Genomic DNA, 16,088 nt, shown 5'->3' on the forward strand with positions numbered 1-16,088 from the left:
TTGAAAGACGATTTCCAAATGGGGTCACTTCCTTGGAGATTAGCCTGAAATATGACAGCCAGAGATGCTCTACTTCAATCTGCTTCAGATGACGACAGGCCTCGTCTATTAGTTTTGAGAATCTTCTGCTCCAATCTCTAAATTTGTATCTATTGATGTGTTATTGTTGGTGTATTAAAAGTAATGTAAGCTACATAGCTGAAACTATATTTTATCATGAATCCTGATAGTTTGTGTTCAGAGCCTTTCACTTTGGCACACAACAACAAACATAACATCATTTAACATTAATCAGAGAGTTCAGGTCTGCAGGCTGAACTACAGCGAGGTGTAAATGAATGTTAGTTTGCCCCAGCGGCAGTGTCCGAACAATCCCTCCTTTGTACTCCATTTTAGCTCAAATTCACCTTCAAAAGACAACCAAAATACGGACTGTTTTCACGGCAGCAATGTGGACTTCAGTCCTGCTTGAGTTTGGCTCAGCTGGAGAGGAGAAGTGGGATGGAGAGCAGTGGCTTATTTCAAAGAGCCTCCCTGTCAAGAGAGTTTCTTATAAAGACAAGAAAATGATACGAGTCTGAGATGAACTTTCATCAAACATAAAGAACCATGATTTTCACCCTGGCGCAGAAAAAATAATTCACCTAAACTGAATGCTAATGTGGGATGTCCCTGTAGTATTAATGGGAATTTTAAAATTCTGAGTTGTAGCCAGTTAAAACACGGGGGATGATGTTCATGGTCTGAAATAGGGCCACAGTCCAAGTTGTCCAAGCTCATTCCATTTATTTTTATGTGATGTCAGGAATAATCCCATTGAGCTAGAGCCATCTTCACTGCCTTCAGTGTTTCAGGTTTGCCAGCTAACATCAATAACCAAAGCATCTTGTGGACTAAAGCTGTTCACATATTCCTAGAAAGCAGTTTTTTAATTCAAACCAACTCGTGTTTCTCAGAACAAAGTAAAAACATGAATTAGGTCTGTGTATCCACTCTCATAGCATAGATAACTGGGTGCTGATTGGTGAGCCAGGTTAAGACTATATTAACACCAGCGACCATTCCTGTGATCACTCTGTAGACACATGGGACAAATGCAGAAACCTGGAATCATCCAGGTCTGCAATTAATAAATAAAAAACAACAGGGATGAACTTCTTCGCAATGACAAAATGACAGTACTCCATCACCAGATAATTATAATAGAAATCCCCATTGAGTTGCAATATAAAAAAGCTCTACAGCTATCTGCTGTTTCTTTAAAGTAACTATAGCTATGAACTACATTTAACGCTGCTTTAATGTTTATCTACTCTGGCAAACACACATTGACTTTCATTCATGCACCAGGCAAACGCAGACTTCTGTCAACTTTGCTCAAGATATGCTGAATATTGCAAGAGGACAGCCTTGGTGTGTACTTGCCCACTGTTTGACCCCCGTTACAGGCATTAATCATATATCACACAACTTCCCTGTTGCTTTGTTCTAGCTTCTTACAAAGGAAAAAGGCAAGTGAGCGAGAGAAACAAGCTAAACTGCCTTTATTCTACAAACAATAATAGCCTATAAGTGTCAGCAATAACAAATTGAAACTGTTTTATGTGGGGGGGGTTTCAAAGCCATCATCTTAGGATGCCAGAATATTTTGGTTTTGTTTAATGTTTTTCAAAGTGGCTATTGAATGCACCGGCATCCATTTGTTTGGCTCACATATTATAGTATCTATTTTCTGCTTTTATACTCATTCTAGCAGGCATTGCCAAGATGGGGAAAAAGGTATTTGGAATGTAAAGACCTCTTATTAGTAACGATCACCCCGAGAAAGACTGCAGCTATGGGGACATAAAACCTTCCCATACAGCCCATCTGTCTGGAACAAATGGGGCATCTAAAGGCCACAACAGGACGACGGCTGGTGGAACTACAAAACCTTAAACAAGCTGCGGTGGGAGGAGTCATTGCAATTCACAATGATCCAGCTTTAAGGGAGAATGTAAGGTAACAGATGTGCCGGTGTGGTAGTGATGGCGTGGGCGCCTTTTTAGCTGATTTTCAAGCCTGAATACTGCCATTTGAATTTGTGAAGGACGTGTGAAGAAATCTGACACACGAAACACAACTTCACGCTGCGGTCTGTGACTTTGAAAATCCTGTCCTCTCTGCTTCAAGAACGCAATCATGCCATACATCTCTGTCACCACATGGTCACACCTCTCTCCTGTAACCCTTACAGTCTCTATATCACACACACACACACGCACACACACACTGAGAATGTGCACCTATCTAATGGAGTAGAGGTCCCGCATGGAGGATGTGAGGGGAATTGTAATAAACCTCTTCCTGTCCAGGCACTGCCACTACCCATTAACAATGCAGGCAGAGATAATTGCTCTCACCTCTCCGATGGAACACCACGTGTGTTAATCTTTATGCTGATGTGTTTCTGTGTCACCTGTCATGCAGCCTGCACGCTGCACACATGTGAATATTGTGTGAACAGCACAGTCATTTAAGTTGAATTCAATCATGTCTCCAAACGCGTGAGAGCTGCACGGTGACAGGAAGGAAACGAGTGGAATAGAGAGGTATTTCACACACACACACACACACACACACACACACACACACACACACACACACACACACACACACACACAGCTCGTTGAAAACGGAACAACCAGCTTATGGGATCAAATGTTGCAGCGAATCAATGCTCTCACGAGCCACTCACTGGATGAAGTAGCTGGCTCCTTCGTCCGTGAAGCCCTCTTCCCATCCTCTTGGCAAATCTGTAACACGAATAAAAAGCACACTGAACGACCCGCTACGGACCGAAACACATTGCAGCAAGAAGATGGGGGGGGGGGGGGGAAGTGTCCTTGGTGTTCCACAAATCGGATAGTTTGTCGCGTACCTGACCGTATCATGTGCCCCGAGTTAACAGGTTCGCCCGTGTGTGGATGTAGCCAAGTAGTGCTATGAGTTTTATCACTGCAAGAAGGAGACACCTGTTACCGAGCGATAATAAAACAACTAACAGATTAGTAATGCTAAGTAAAGTACTACGCGGTACATAATTGAACCCGCTCACTTAATAAAGAAGACCCGGCCGTCTCTGCAAACTCCATAGGACCAGTGGTCAGGTAGGGTGTCCCGTCCGAGAGGTGCCGCCATGATCTCTCCTCTCCGGCTCCACTCGTCCCCCCCCCCCCTCTCCCTCTCTCTCCGCAGACTTTTCCAGGGAGCCAAAATAAAACCACCGCTAGGGCTGCATCGTTTTTTTCTTCTTCTTTTTTTAAAGGGGAAGAATACCTAATTTGTCAACAGACCTCCCTCCACTTTTTTTATTTCTTTTTTAAAATGTCATTTGAGTTGAAGAAATGTGTTTGCCAGTTTCCACAAGTAGCAGCCAACGTCACATAGTTGAAACAAAGATCTACAAATAAGAAGGGAAGCCCACTGCGGAGAAAAAGCAGGGGCTGTAGCCCCCCGAGGCGATATCTCGCCCCCCAGGGTGTATTATAAATGCACTGTGTGTTAAAGCTGGAACATTGTGACCGGGACATACACAATGGTGTTTGGCACATAGACCTGCCTCGACAAAGTCCTTTACGAGATATTAAAGAATTACAACAATTCCTCCAAATAAATGTTGTATCCGTATTTTTCTCATCTTCGCATACTGTAGTAGTTAAGAGAGAGAACAATGAAGCAAGGAACCCTGCATTTCGATACAAATGTTTTATTACAGGCTTATTGAGAGACTGCAGCCATGTCTGAGGCGACTAGGAGATGAAAAGTAGGCTGAAGATGATTAGTGCAGATTTAATAAAAGTTGGATCAAAACAGGTAGTGGCGACATGTAGACACTTCAACAGACACAAACATGTACTTACACATGTTTATATGGATATGGATGGTTGTGTGTGGAGTGTGTGTGTGTGTGGAGTGTGTGTGTGTGTGTGTGTGAGTGAGTGTATGTGGATATGGATGGTGGTTGTGTGTGTGCGTGTAGGTGTATGTGGATATGGATGGTTGTGTGTAGCTGTATATGTGGATATGGATGGTTGTATGAGTAGAGATTGGCATTTGTACTCAGGTTGGGCTGGACTATGGATACTGATACTACCTACTTTTGGATGTGTGCTGTTTGGTTTGTTGTGTTTATTTATTTGGATGTCAAGGATTACTCTGTTTGGTTGAAAATGCAAAAGAAAAAGTTCTAAAAAAGAAAAAAAAGAAACAAACATGAGATGAACTGTGTGTGCGTGCATGTGTGTGTGTGTGTGTGTGTGTGTGTGTGTGTGTGTGTGTGTGTGTGTGTGTGTGTGTGTGTGTGTGTGTGTGTGTGTGTGTAAACAGACATGGCGGAGCATATGACTGAATGAATGTCCACTACCGTTCAAAAGTTTGGGGTCATCCAGACAATTTCGTGTCTTCCATGAAAACTCACTTTTATTTATCAAATGAATTGAAAATTGAATAGAAAATATAGTCAAGACATTGACAAGGTTAGAAATAATGATTAATATTTGAAGTATTAATTTTGTTCTTCAAACTTCAAGCTCAAAGGAAGGCCAGTTGTATAGCTTATATCACCAGCATAACTGTTTTCAGCTGTGCTAACATAATTGCACAAGGGTTTTCTAATCAGATATTAGTCTTCTATGGCGATTAGCAAACACAATGTACCATCAGAACACTGGAGTGATAGTTGATGGAAATGGGCCTCTATACACCTATGGAGATATTTCATTAGAAACCAGACGTTTCCACCTACAATAGTCATTTACCACATTAACAATGTATTGTGTGTATTTTTGATTGATGTTATCTTTATTGAAAAAACAGTGCTTTTCTTTGAAAAATAAAGACATTTCTAAGTGACCCCAAACTTTTCAACGGTAGTGTATGTCCACGTGTGGAAGCTTTAGATACAGTGTGTCAGCCTCACATCACCTTCAATGCAGTCACGCTTTGAGGACAGAGAGCCTTCCTGTCTGACCATGGCACATTACAATAATGCTTACGCTGCATCAAACAGACCTGCCCAACTTACCAATGCTGCCCATACATAACACTTTAACAGGGGCTGTGTGAGGGCAGACAATGGTCAAAGTCACAGTAATGTTGGCACAGGAGTTATTTTGCTGAGCATCCAGAGACAAGCAGCAAGGTGGCACTTCATCATGCTCTCTTATGTAACTGCATTATCATTATTATGATGTAACCTCACATGCTTAAACGAGGAGAAAGGAACATATATCCCAATAAACTCGTCTCATAGAGACCCCCCCTGTGTTTCCTGTGTGGTGTAGATGGCAGTAATCGTCATGTGCCCTTTGTGAAAGAAAATAATACAGTATGGGGTGCACATAGGTGATCAGAGAGCATCTGTCAACATTATAAATATTTGATCTGTGATTGCCTTTTGGGGATGCTTTGTTAAAAAAATCCCCAGTGGTTTAAGGCACTGTTCTTCAAAGACAGCAAAAGATAAAACGTTTCTTCTAAAAAAAAAAGAAAGAATGTATAGTGCAGCTGCTGTAAACAATTCACTGTAAACCTTCTTCTAGTTGCCTGAGAGAGAAGTCAAAGAACGACATTAATTGACCGCCTATTATATGGTTGTAACCTTACAAATGGTGTTACTGTTCGTAGGACACATAATAAGAAATATATTATCAAGGAAATGAGATCTCCAGTATGTGGGGAATTAAATGGAAAAACGGAGTCTGTAAAAATAACAAATGCAAATCCTTACATTTGAGCCAAAAGTCGGCATATAAATCATATGCAGTACTTTGGCCTTTACAATCACGAGATTGAATTCCAAATGAAATTCATCATCATAATCATCATCATCAGTATATGCCAAGAAGTATTTAATTGGCAAAACATTATGATGTATTTTTTTTCTTCCTTTTAATTGTACCCTTTTATTTACTGTGTGTCTCACGATGTTTTACCTTCAAGAAAAATCTGAAAGTGATAATCATAAATATACTGTACTACATTGGTCAACAAATTAGAGCAGTACCACCCAATTGGAATGGATCTGAGGAAGAAACTGTGATTCATTTTTGGGAATCAGTGTTTTGAATTGTATGGTCAAGCAGTGAGAAATCTGCAACAAGCATACTGTCTGCATTCATCAATAATACAACTGTATTATTGATTATTGCTCTTCTGTTGTAACTTTTTCTGTATTCTTCTGCCAGTCTGCAAAATTAAGCAGTCGCTGGATCATCATCCATACTGCAGTGCAATCATCCACTCTCCTCACTCAAGTGCTGGTATTTGACCTTGCTTTGATTTATCATCATCCCCACTACACACTCACACACATGCACGCGCACACACGTAAACATACTAATTCATACACAAATGCACACATAATTGATGCGCAGTCCAGTGCAGCTCTGCAGCATGCTCTGCTGCTGCTGATTCCTGCTTCTCGGCTGCCAGAGGCTCACAATGCAGCAAGGTGACTCAATGTTATTGTCTTCTCCTCAGAGAGCCTCCTCCCGCTGAATCACGGCTTACTAAAGGTGCTCGGCAGAACATTTAATAAAGATTCTCTTATTCTTTTCTGATGTTCAGCTCTTCAGCTCAGAGTAGTTTGATTTCTAATCTATCTGGCAGATGCCCACATAGGAAATCAATAACATCTTTTGACAAAGTCATTTTTTCAAATTATCCCTTAATCTCAGCAGGATAAGGGATATAAATGAGTGTGACTCAAAGTGCCTGAATTATTACCTACACATCTTGTAGGGTAATATTTAGATCGTAGTCTCCTCTTCATTATGCAGCACATTTAATGATTGTATTTGTGGATTAAACAGAAGTGCTGATCTTCACTATCATGCTCTAGCTTTCTTTTGACTTTCTATGTTAGTTATAAAGCTATGACAATGATGAATTGCCTTCTAGCTCATTTAACTATTACACTGACATCTACAGGGCAGGGATGTTAAATGTACTTATAAGTAAAGCAATTTCGATAGAAAAATTACATTCATTGTCCACTAGTTTAATGGAGGATTAGTTCTAGCAGATAAAGTTCCAGCACAAAGCACCTTGGCAACAGATGTATGGCCTCTATCCGAGCTGGTCTAAGAAGTCATTAAGAGACGATTGTAAAGTTAATATGGAATTTAATTTTAACACAGTTTAAATCTTTTTTGTATCTGTTATTTTTAGTGCTTGTAATAAAACTCAATAAACGGAACAACTACTGCTGTTTCAATGCTACCAAGTACCACAGCGTCTAGTTCATTTGTATCATGCACTCCCTATCGACTGTAGCTCCCAGCACATTTGACCATTTAAGCCATCATGGACTTCCAATTACATGCAGGCTATTAACATACTGGAGAAATTGAACTCAGTCAATGCAGAAAAATAGCGCCGCCTGTTGGAGAGACGGGGATTATACGTGTGTGTATAATTTGGTATGAAATGTAGACTCGATTATATGATTCTGCACATAACCTCTGTGTTACGTGTCAGTGTTGTGTGTTCTCCCCTCCCCCCTTGTTTTCTCTTCAGGTGGCATCAATTACGACCTGTACAGGCCAATCCGACTGCACCTGGGTGCCAGAAGGCGAGCTGGCCAATCGGCTGAGTGGGCCATGTTTAAAAGGAAGAGGACCAAAGAGGTTTTTTTGGGATTGTGTGATGTGTACACTGACACTGCAAGAGGTACAGGTTTGTGGTGAGAGGTTGAGGACAGTAGGTAAGTTTGGGGTAACCTGTACATTAATGCACTCATGTAGGTACTTTGTGTCTAGAAACACTAGGCTATTGTTTGTTGCTGCCTCTGTATTGTTTTGACAAGAACTTTGTGAGAGAAGCAAGTGAAGCCATTATGGTTGTCTTTTCATAGAGGTAGATGGCCAGGCCTAGTTTTGTTATCTTGAGTTCATTTGTCTCAATCTCTCCCACGTCATTGAACCTTTGTCTTTTGTGTTAAGGATAAATATTATTTGAACACGTTACTCCTACTTTTGATCTTTTTCACTTATTCTTTGACTGTCCTGTGTTCGTTCCCCCCACTTATCCCCTAGACCACAAAGGGGATGTAAAATCTGTGACCAAGGATACCTGGACAGGGGGAGCTGAGGATGAGCAGCTCAGTAAAAAGTAGACTGTCCTCTCAACCTCCTGAACCACAGCACACGTCCATTTCAATTGATTGTTTACAATGTATTTCTACCTTTTTCAAGAAGTGAAGGTAAACAACTTTACGTCTCTGTGAGTTATTTACTGAATAAAACTCCCAAAAGCATCTTGGCTCGTCTTCCCACTCCGACAACAACCAGAAACCTCGGTGTGGTCTAATCCTTCTTTTAGTATTTGAAAATATGCCAGTTCTACTGTTTCACCCAGCTGTATCCAAATCCCCCAACATATAAATTCTTTATCTTTCCCTCTGCAGCTGTAATCTTGAGCGGCCTTTCTCCAGCTAAATATCAGTAAGTCTAAGCATACACTCTTAGATTTAATGTTCATGCATGATATATGCTTATCCCGTAACAATTAGCTCCACATTTACTAGCTGCAACATGTAAATACAGCAAAAGCATTAATGCATCAGCAATAACAATCCACTATCATTATGTATAATAATAGTGTTCACCCTTTTACTTTTAAAACTTCATGAAAAATGTTCTGGTTTAACTTATTTGCTTCTACTTAACTTTTTGAAAGTAAGGTTTTTGACTTATTTTATAATAGTTATTTTACAGTACAATGATTGCAAGTAGTGTATGTCCTACTTCAGTGAAGTCAATTTAATAGTAATTCTATTTTTCACGAATTAAATAAACAGATTTAACTACATATAATCTGCACTCTCCTCAGAATGCAAATCAGTAAATAAATCACTAGTTATCAGGAAATTGTCTTGAAAGAAAATACTGCTGACGTAGAGCCACCGTGGAAAGAGCCTCAGTGTATCGCCAGCATCACTGACTTGAGGCATGTGTGTGTTTCCTCCGTGACTTCATTCTCTCACATCGCTGTTATTGATCAGAAACCCAAAGTAACCGCCCACCGGCTACATCAAGCTCGCCACGTACGATTCACTGCAACCGAACTTGCTAGTCTGTTTGACAGCTGAACTGACCACTGCGGTCGACGCTCTTACGCAAACAACCTAACGTGCTAGCTGGCTGCCGACAGAGCTCCCAGCTGAGAGGAAGCAACGAGAGGAAAGCAGAGCAGATGAAGTCCATGATTCATAATAAAGTGAGTAAACGGGTGACTCGTATCTATGGTGGTATTTAGTGAAGCGTTTCACATTACGTATAGTAACACGGACAGACTGAAACCACACACGAGTACCCGAGGCGCTTGAGTCTCATTCCCGTTAGCCATATCTGTCAGTGGCAGCGCTACAGCTAACGCCAACAGCTTGCTCTGGAGGTTAGTAGCGACCCGGTCATGTGCAACTTAAGCAGCTATTTATATGAGGCTAAATGAGGACGCTGGCTACACCACGGCCCGTGCATACCCAGGGATACGGTGACTGTTTATGCCACAAATAGTATCTTGTAAATAACAGTGTCGTTTTCAAACAGTTGATCCACTTCTCACCTTAATTGTTTTCATTTCCAGATGTGTTGGAGCCGGGCCCTTGACACCGGCTGGCTTCTACTGCTGGTCCAGCTGCTTTGCTCGGAGGCATTGCCCATCAGTATGGATAAGACCAAAGTCCAGGAGCCAGAGAAACAACCAGAAGAGCCTCCAGCTAGTGTGGTGAGAAGACACAAATACATTACCCATCATAATTCCTGCCAGTTTGTGTTACAGCCATAGTGTGTAGCCCTTCAATGTAATGGTACACATTTAGCAATGTATACTGTTTTTAATTAACCACAATATATATATCTAGCTGGGATATGCTATGCTGTTAGATCGCTGTTATCAACTGCTTCATAGACAATAAACAAAAGAGAGCATGATAACAGCATCCAGACTAATTTAAATGAGAGATGACCTTGTGTCTCATTGTGCTGCAATTACATGACCTCTATCAGACACTCTACTCAAAACTCATGATCGCAAAAAGACATTTCATCAGAACATCTGCTCCAGATGTTGTCGCTAGGTGCTTGCACACAGACTGGAGTCTCAGATTTCTGCCTCACGAAGAGATTTTGCATGTTCAAATTGACATACTGACTTAACAGAGCTTAAACAAATATCATGTAGATGTTGTCTTCAGGTAGGGATGCATTCAAATGCATTCTTTTTTTACCGTTTTTAGTACCGGAAGTGGTCTTTAAACCCCAAATAACTGTAGCATATGATAATTTACAGAAGGAAGTAATACAGTTTATAGACATTAATGACAAACTGTTTTCTCTACGTCAAATATTTCGACAGGTCAGCATACACATATCCTTCAGTACACTAAACCGCTCAAAGAAGTGATGATCATTGTCGGCTTACTTGGTGTGTCATCTTTACTATTTCACATTTACGGATACATTTGATTTATTCCATTTAATAGGACACAGGACTCCACTATGACCGCTACCTCAGGGAAGTCATCGATTTTCTAGAGAAAGATCAGCACTTCAGAGAAAAGCTCCACAATACAGACATGGAAGACATCAAGGTATCCTACTTTTCTCTAGTTTTCTCTAGTTTGCAGGATGTCTCCTCTGTGAACTACATGCAGGTCATTACTCATTACTAAATGATGGTCTTTTACATGGTCTAGGAATGTGATATGTACTAATAGGTTCTTTGGGGGGAATTCCGGTCCACTGCACCATTCATTTCAAGTTGAAAGAATCTTTTAAATAAAACGATTCATTAATCTATTCATTGCATATACTGCTATAACACCATGTGTTAAATAACACTAGTTTTAAACACATCTATTCCTGTGCAATGCAGCAAGGTAAGCTGGCCAAAGAGCTGGACTTTGTCAGCCACCATGTCAGAACCAAACTGGATGAGTTGAAGAGGCAGGAGGTAAGCCGACTCCGGACTCTGATTAAGGCCAAGCAAGACCTTGAAGGAGGGAATGGTATGTTTGCAACACAATTTATTTTTTGCTACGACTTGAATAGTACATTAAAGGTAACTTGATGTCATTGATTACTCCCTGGATAGATATCGCAGTTGACCACCAGGCTCTGCTGAAACAGTTTGAGTACTTGAACCACATGAACCCTCATACATTTGAAGTGGATGACCTGGATCGTCTCATTAAATCGGTAAATGTTATTACTATTTAATGCCACAACATGTTTTAATTAAAGACGCGTACAAACAATTTACCCTATTTTAACTGCCGTTGCCCTTTTCAAGGGAATTAATGGGCAGATGGAAAGTACCCAGTTTACAGAAATGTTGTTCTGCAGTAGAGAAGTTAAAACAAGACCTCACGCAGCTACTTTATTTATAAGCCACCAATAATGGTAAAAGAATGACCATGTGTTACGTGGATTGTAGACGGCTTAACATTTTTAACACCCAGGAAAGAAAGGCAGACATTTGGAGGTGTAGAGAACAGCCGGTGATTATGGGAAGCTGCTCTACCTCTGCAACAGCTGTAAACATTTTCGTTTTTACTTTTAAATTCTTAACAACTTGGGTTTCATACCTCATTGAATTAACAGACAATAATGGAGCCTGAGAGCGGGAAAAGCCTCCAGAAGTCCCAGTAAACACAGTTTAATAAATGAGCGGTTCAGTTTCCTGATGGCCTAACAACGTGGGTAAATGGAAATGCCCCATAAATATTAAGACGTTGCATGAACTGATTAATTTTAATCAACTGCTGTAATCTCCCCTCCCCCTGTATTAAGGCCACTAAAGATCTGGAAAACTTTGACAAGGAGAGACACGAAGAGTTCAAGAAGTATGAAATGCTGAAAGAGCATGACAGACAGGAACATCTCAAAACACTGGAAGACGACGAAAGGATAAAAGAGGAGGATCACTTTGTGGAACTGAAGAAGAAACATGCTGACCACCCGAAAGTCAACCACCCGGTAAGTCTGATTCAGTTGCACCCACTGGCAGGTACCTGTCACACAGACATTATGTGTTTGGTTTCAGCCAATGAAGAGTAACTGTCCCATTTCGTAATGCAATTTTAAGTCCAGTTTTAGGAGTTTATTGTATATGGTAGGTTCTATGTCCAGCATTGATGTGTGAGTAATCTACTAGGACGTTGAAATGCGTTGTTACTTATACAGTTGTATTTCAAATGTGATTTTGCATCCATGTTGCAGGGTAGCCAGAATCAACTGAAGGAGGTGTGGGAGGAAGGGGATGGCTTGGATCCTGAAGATTTTGACCCCAAGACCTTTTTCAAACTGCACGGTAAGACCTGAACCTGACTGGAAGGAGGATTTCCATTTATTCAGAGCTACACAACCTGTACTCTATTATATGGTATTTGTTCTTCCTTTCTTAATAATGAAGATACCAATGGAGATGGCTATTTTGATGATCAGGAACTGGAGGCACTGTTCACCAAAGAGGTAAAGCCAAGGCACCAGGACATTTGAAATGTTTCAGAGAATGACCTTTGTACTGACGGGTGGTCTCTGTGATTTTAGCTCGAAAAAATCTATGACCCCACCAATGAAGAGGATGATATGGTGGAGATGGAGGAGGAGAGGCTACGTATGAGAGAGCATGTTATGAATGAGGTACAGCAAGTAGCAAACAGTTACAGTTTCCTGAAACTGTTGTTTGCATATCTATTTAAATAGAGCCTCTTTTCCGTTTTCTTATGCGTTAACTGTCAAAAAATAATAGCATCTGTGATTGTATTTCTTTGCTGCCCTCTCCCTTTTATAGGTGGATTCTAACAAAGACAGGCTTGTCTCTTTAGACGAGTTTCTGGTTGCTACAAAGAAAAAAGAATTCTTGGAACCAGACAGCTGGGAGGTGACACACAATGAATTTGTCATATCAACTGTAATGTCTTCTTAAAACCATTTTGTTGAAAGCATCAGGACTCCAATACATTGTGTCCTCTCATCAGACCCTGGAGCAGAACCAAGCTTACACGGACGAGGAGATGAGAGAATTTGAGGAGCATCTTGTGCAGCAGGAAGAGGACCTCAACCAAAAAACTGTCGACCTCCAGAAACAGAGAGAAGAGCTTGAGAGACAACAGGAGCAGCTTAATTCACAAAAAATAGAGCTGCAGCAGGTAAGGAGTGGTACATCAAATTGAAATATATGTAGATATATATATAGTTCTGTAAAGGTTTCACCAGAAGAAGACATACAGTTTGTAAACATAAAAGTGAGTATTACCCTGTATTTCCACAGTGCTGTGTACTCGCCAGATAACTTTGTATGAAACTCGTTACAGGCAGTCGAGCATATGGAAAAGCTGAAAACACAGAATGTAGAACCCCCTCCCGATGTTCACGGTGAGTTTCGATCACACAATTAGTTTTTTAATTTTGCTGCTTGACCTCTGAAAACGTCAAACTTCTTTGTTACAGTTGAAGGAAATGCCATCCCAGAGATGCAGGAATTTGACAACCAGTTGCATCTCGAACAAGAGGCCCAACCTCAGGGGCATGAACCTGCACCCATAGTTCAACACTTTACACCTCAGGAAGACCATGAACAACAACATAAAGACCTGGCCCAGCTGGGCCTCCCCCAGACGCACCAGGATCTGCCCCCAGGCCACCAAGAAGCTGCACCAGTGCAGCATAACCAGCCATAACTCTGGCGTCACAACTTGAAGCTCCACAACCAGACTTTTGCAGCACCTCCTCTCCAGCGTGCAGAGGAGCAGTTCCTCCAGAGTATTAGGCCTCGTAGACCAGCATGACTTAGGGGTTTGGAGGGCAATTGAGATGGATAAGAGCAGCACAAAAAGAATCCCTGCTCAATGGCACCAGTGTTTGATAATGACTGTAATCCTTTGGATTACATAATGGAATAAGAGTAAAAAGACCAACCAAGAACGGACATCTTAAAATGTGCATTTACAAGGACATTTTCGAGAAGTGTTTGAGAAAGGATCAAACATTTTCGGTAATACAAAAATATAATTTTGGTGAGTTTTCTTTACTTTGCTGTTTGTTGTTCATCGTACAGAAACTCTTAACAATGAAGAGGATAACGTGTAAAGTAATTTAAATGTGATCATTTTGAGTTTGATATTCTGACTTGACTATCAAGAAACTCCCAAACATCTTTAAAAAAAAAAAATATTAGTTTACATATGGGCTGTATCACAGATTTTAGAATATTAGTGCAAGTGACATTTTTAAAGATTTTCTATTATACATACCTGCAAACTTGTCACCTTTCGGCGAAATTCGCCGTTTTGAAATCAAAATAGGTCATCCACGTGAATAGTGTAGATCCGAAGAGTTTTTGTTTTGGGTAGGGGGGGGGGTAATTGGACGGCCGGCGTTTATGAGATTGGAGTGAGACACGGAGAATATACGATGTGGTGATCTTCGCAATAACACCTTTGATGGGACACGTCGAAGGAACAGGCTCCTGGAACAGACTCATGGAACAGAATCATGGAACAGGCTCAAAGCTTAGCAGGACACACAAGTAAGAAAAAAAGGAAGTTGGTTCATGAATGACTTTAACCATACTATATATAATGATAATGTAAAGTTATTACTATTATTAGGGCCCGATCACTGAATTATTCAGAGGACCTTTTTTCTTAAAATGTTTGTTATTATTATTTAGATTTGCAGTCAGAACAATCAAAAGACCGTAGTTATAAAAGCTTTGAGGTGTCATCAAACAACGTGCATGTGGTGTGGAGACAACAACAAAAAAGTCACCTGCTGCACCCCCCCCCCCCCCCCCGTTGTCACCTCTTTTTCACCCCTGATGAGTTTGCAGGTATAATAGCATTTAAAAGCCCAAAAGAGTCACTATAACAGTTTTAACCAATATGCAGCATCGTAATGTCTTAATCAGAACTATTTAATTCAAGCCTTTTGATTATTTAAACATAATCTACAAGGGTCCTGTCAGCTCTTTGTAGAAATGTATTTTATTTCCATTATCTCAACCTGCCATCGTCACAAACTCATTCTCTCTTTCAATCACAAACAGCCTCATGAAGCCAGACTGCTCCGAGTCCTCACATGTCAACACTTCCCTTTTGCTACTCTCACGTTGATTCTGGTTGCTTTCATAACCTGCCAACTGTTTGCCTACTTTGTGCATGTGTGTGTGTCCTGTGCCTAAGAATACATCTGGTACAGGTCTCCAGAAATTGGCCATTTTTGGGCCACACTGCAGCTGCTCTCCACTGACTTTGATGTCAAAATAAATAAAGGTGCTAGGTCTCCCCATTCAACAAATGTTTCCCCGACTTTATTACAGCCCAAACTCCTGCAGAGGTTGCACCTGAGTTTTTTGTTTTTGGTTACTTCCAGTATGTTGGACCTCTGAAATAATAAATTGTCTTTGCTATGATTCGCACTTCAAATCATGTCACAAAGTGTGTATGTTTATACATGAATTGATCGTGATTTAAAAAATATTTTTTTGCAAGATTCGTTGGAGCAAGTGCTGGATTTGGTAAATTTGTTAATTAAGATTTTAACTGAAAATGTGCAAAGCAGATTGGGGCAGAGTCTGATATTACCACTGTCTTTTTATTGTCTTTATTGTCTGAGTGATATGAAAACTTCTTGAATTTGTATTCGGCACCAAATGTGCATTACGTGGTCTTTATTTGACAAATGCAGGATGGCATATTTTCTCCACAAATGACTTGTTTAGTATAATTTATGTGCTCCATTTAGCTTTTTTCCATGTAACGTGGTTTCTTCTAGCTGGCAGACTGTTACCACGGCAATCAGGTGTTTACCGCTTGGCCAAGTTTTACTGAAGGCGGCTTCATTTGTATCCAGTGAGATAACGTCTGCCATATTGGGAATGTACTTTTTACAAAACCCAGATATGGAATACAACTTGTCTGTGTTCCTTCAGAGAAAACTGCATCATAATTTGCAAGAAATACAGATTATGTTTTCAGATTATGTTTTCAGATTGCTTTGCTTGCTGCTCAATAAAATGGTAATGTTGGCACCACCTCA

At 40.6% G+C, this 16,088-nt stretch overlaps 2 protein-coding genes across 10 annotated transcripts in view; one reads left to right on the forward strand and one right to left on the reverse strand.

Moving 5' to 3' along the window:
• plekha7b (pleckstrin homology domain containing, family A member 7b) overlaps positions 1 to 3,180 on the reverse strand; it is a 66,600-nt gene extending 63,420 nt beyond the window's left edge. For all 9 annotated transcript variants that reach the window (XM_056412641.1, XM_056412640.1, XM_056412639.1 and 6 more), the window contains exons 1-3: positions 3,098 to 3,180; positions 2,921 to 2,997; positions 2,738 to 2,795 (exon numbers count right to left, since the gene is read on the reverse strand). In XM_056412641.1, coding sequence (XP_056268616.1) covers positions 2,738 to 2,795; positions 2,921 to 2,997; positions 3,098 to 3,180 — 218 coding nt within the window. The remainder of the gene's footprint in view (positions 1 to 2,737; positions 2,796 to 2,920; positions 2,998 to 3,097) is intronic.
• Positions 3,181 to 9,159: 5,979 nt separating this feature from the next.
• Positions 9,160 to 16,088, forward strand: nucb2a (nucleobindin 2a). Its single transcript, XM_056413158.1, has 13 exons — positions 9,160 to 9,261; positions 9,631 to 9,771; positions 10,529 to 10,636; positions 10,921 to 11,053; positions 11,140 to 11,243; positions 11,838 to 12,023; positions 12,267 to 12,357; positions 12,460 to 12,518; positions 12,597 to 12,689; positions 12,841 to 12,930; positions 13,028 to 13,198; positions 13,364 to 13,424; positions 13,500 to 16,088. The coding sequence occupies exons 1-13, from the start codon at positions 9,238 to 9,240 to the stop codon at positions 13,727 to 13,729; spliced, it is 1,491 nt and encodes a 496-aa protein (XP_056269133.1). The 5' UTR covers positions 9,160 to 9,237; the 3' UTR covers positions 13,730 to 16,088.

Source organism: Pseudoliparis swirei, chromosome 4 (assembly GCF_029220125.1).
Source record: "Pseudoliparis swirei isolate HS2019 ecotype Mariana Trench chromosome 4, NWPU_hadal_v1, whole genome shotgun sequence".
Taxonomy (NCBI): domain Eukaryota; kingdom Metazoa; phylum Chordata; class Actinopteri; order Perciformes; family Liparidae; genus Pseudoliparis; species Pseudoliparis swirei.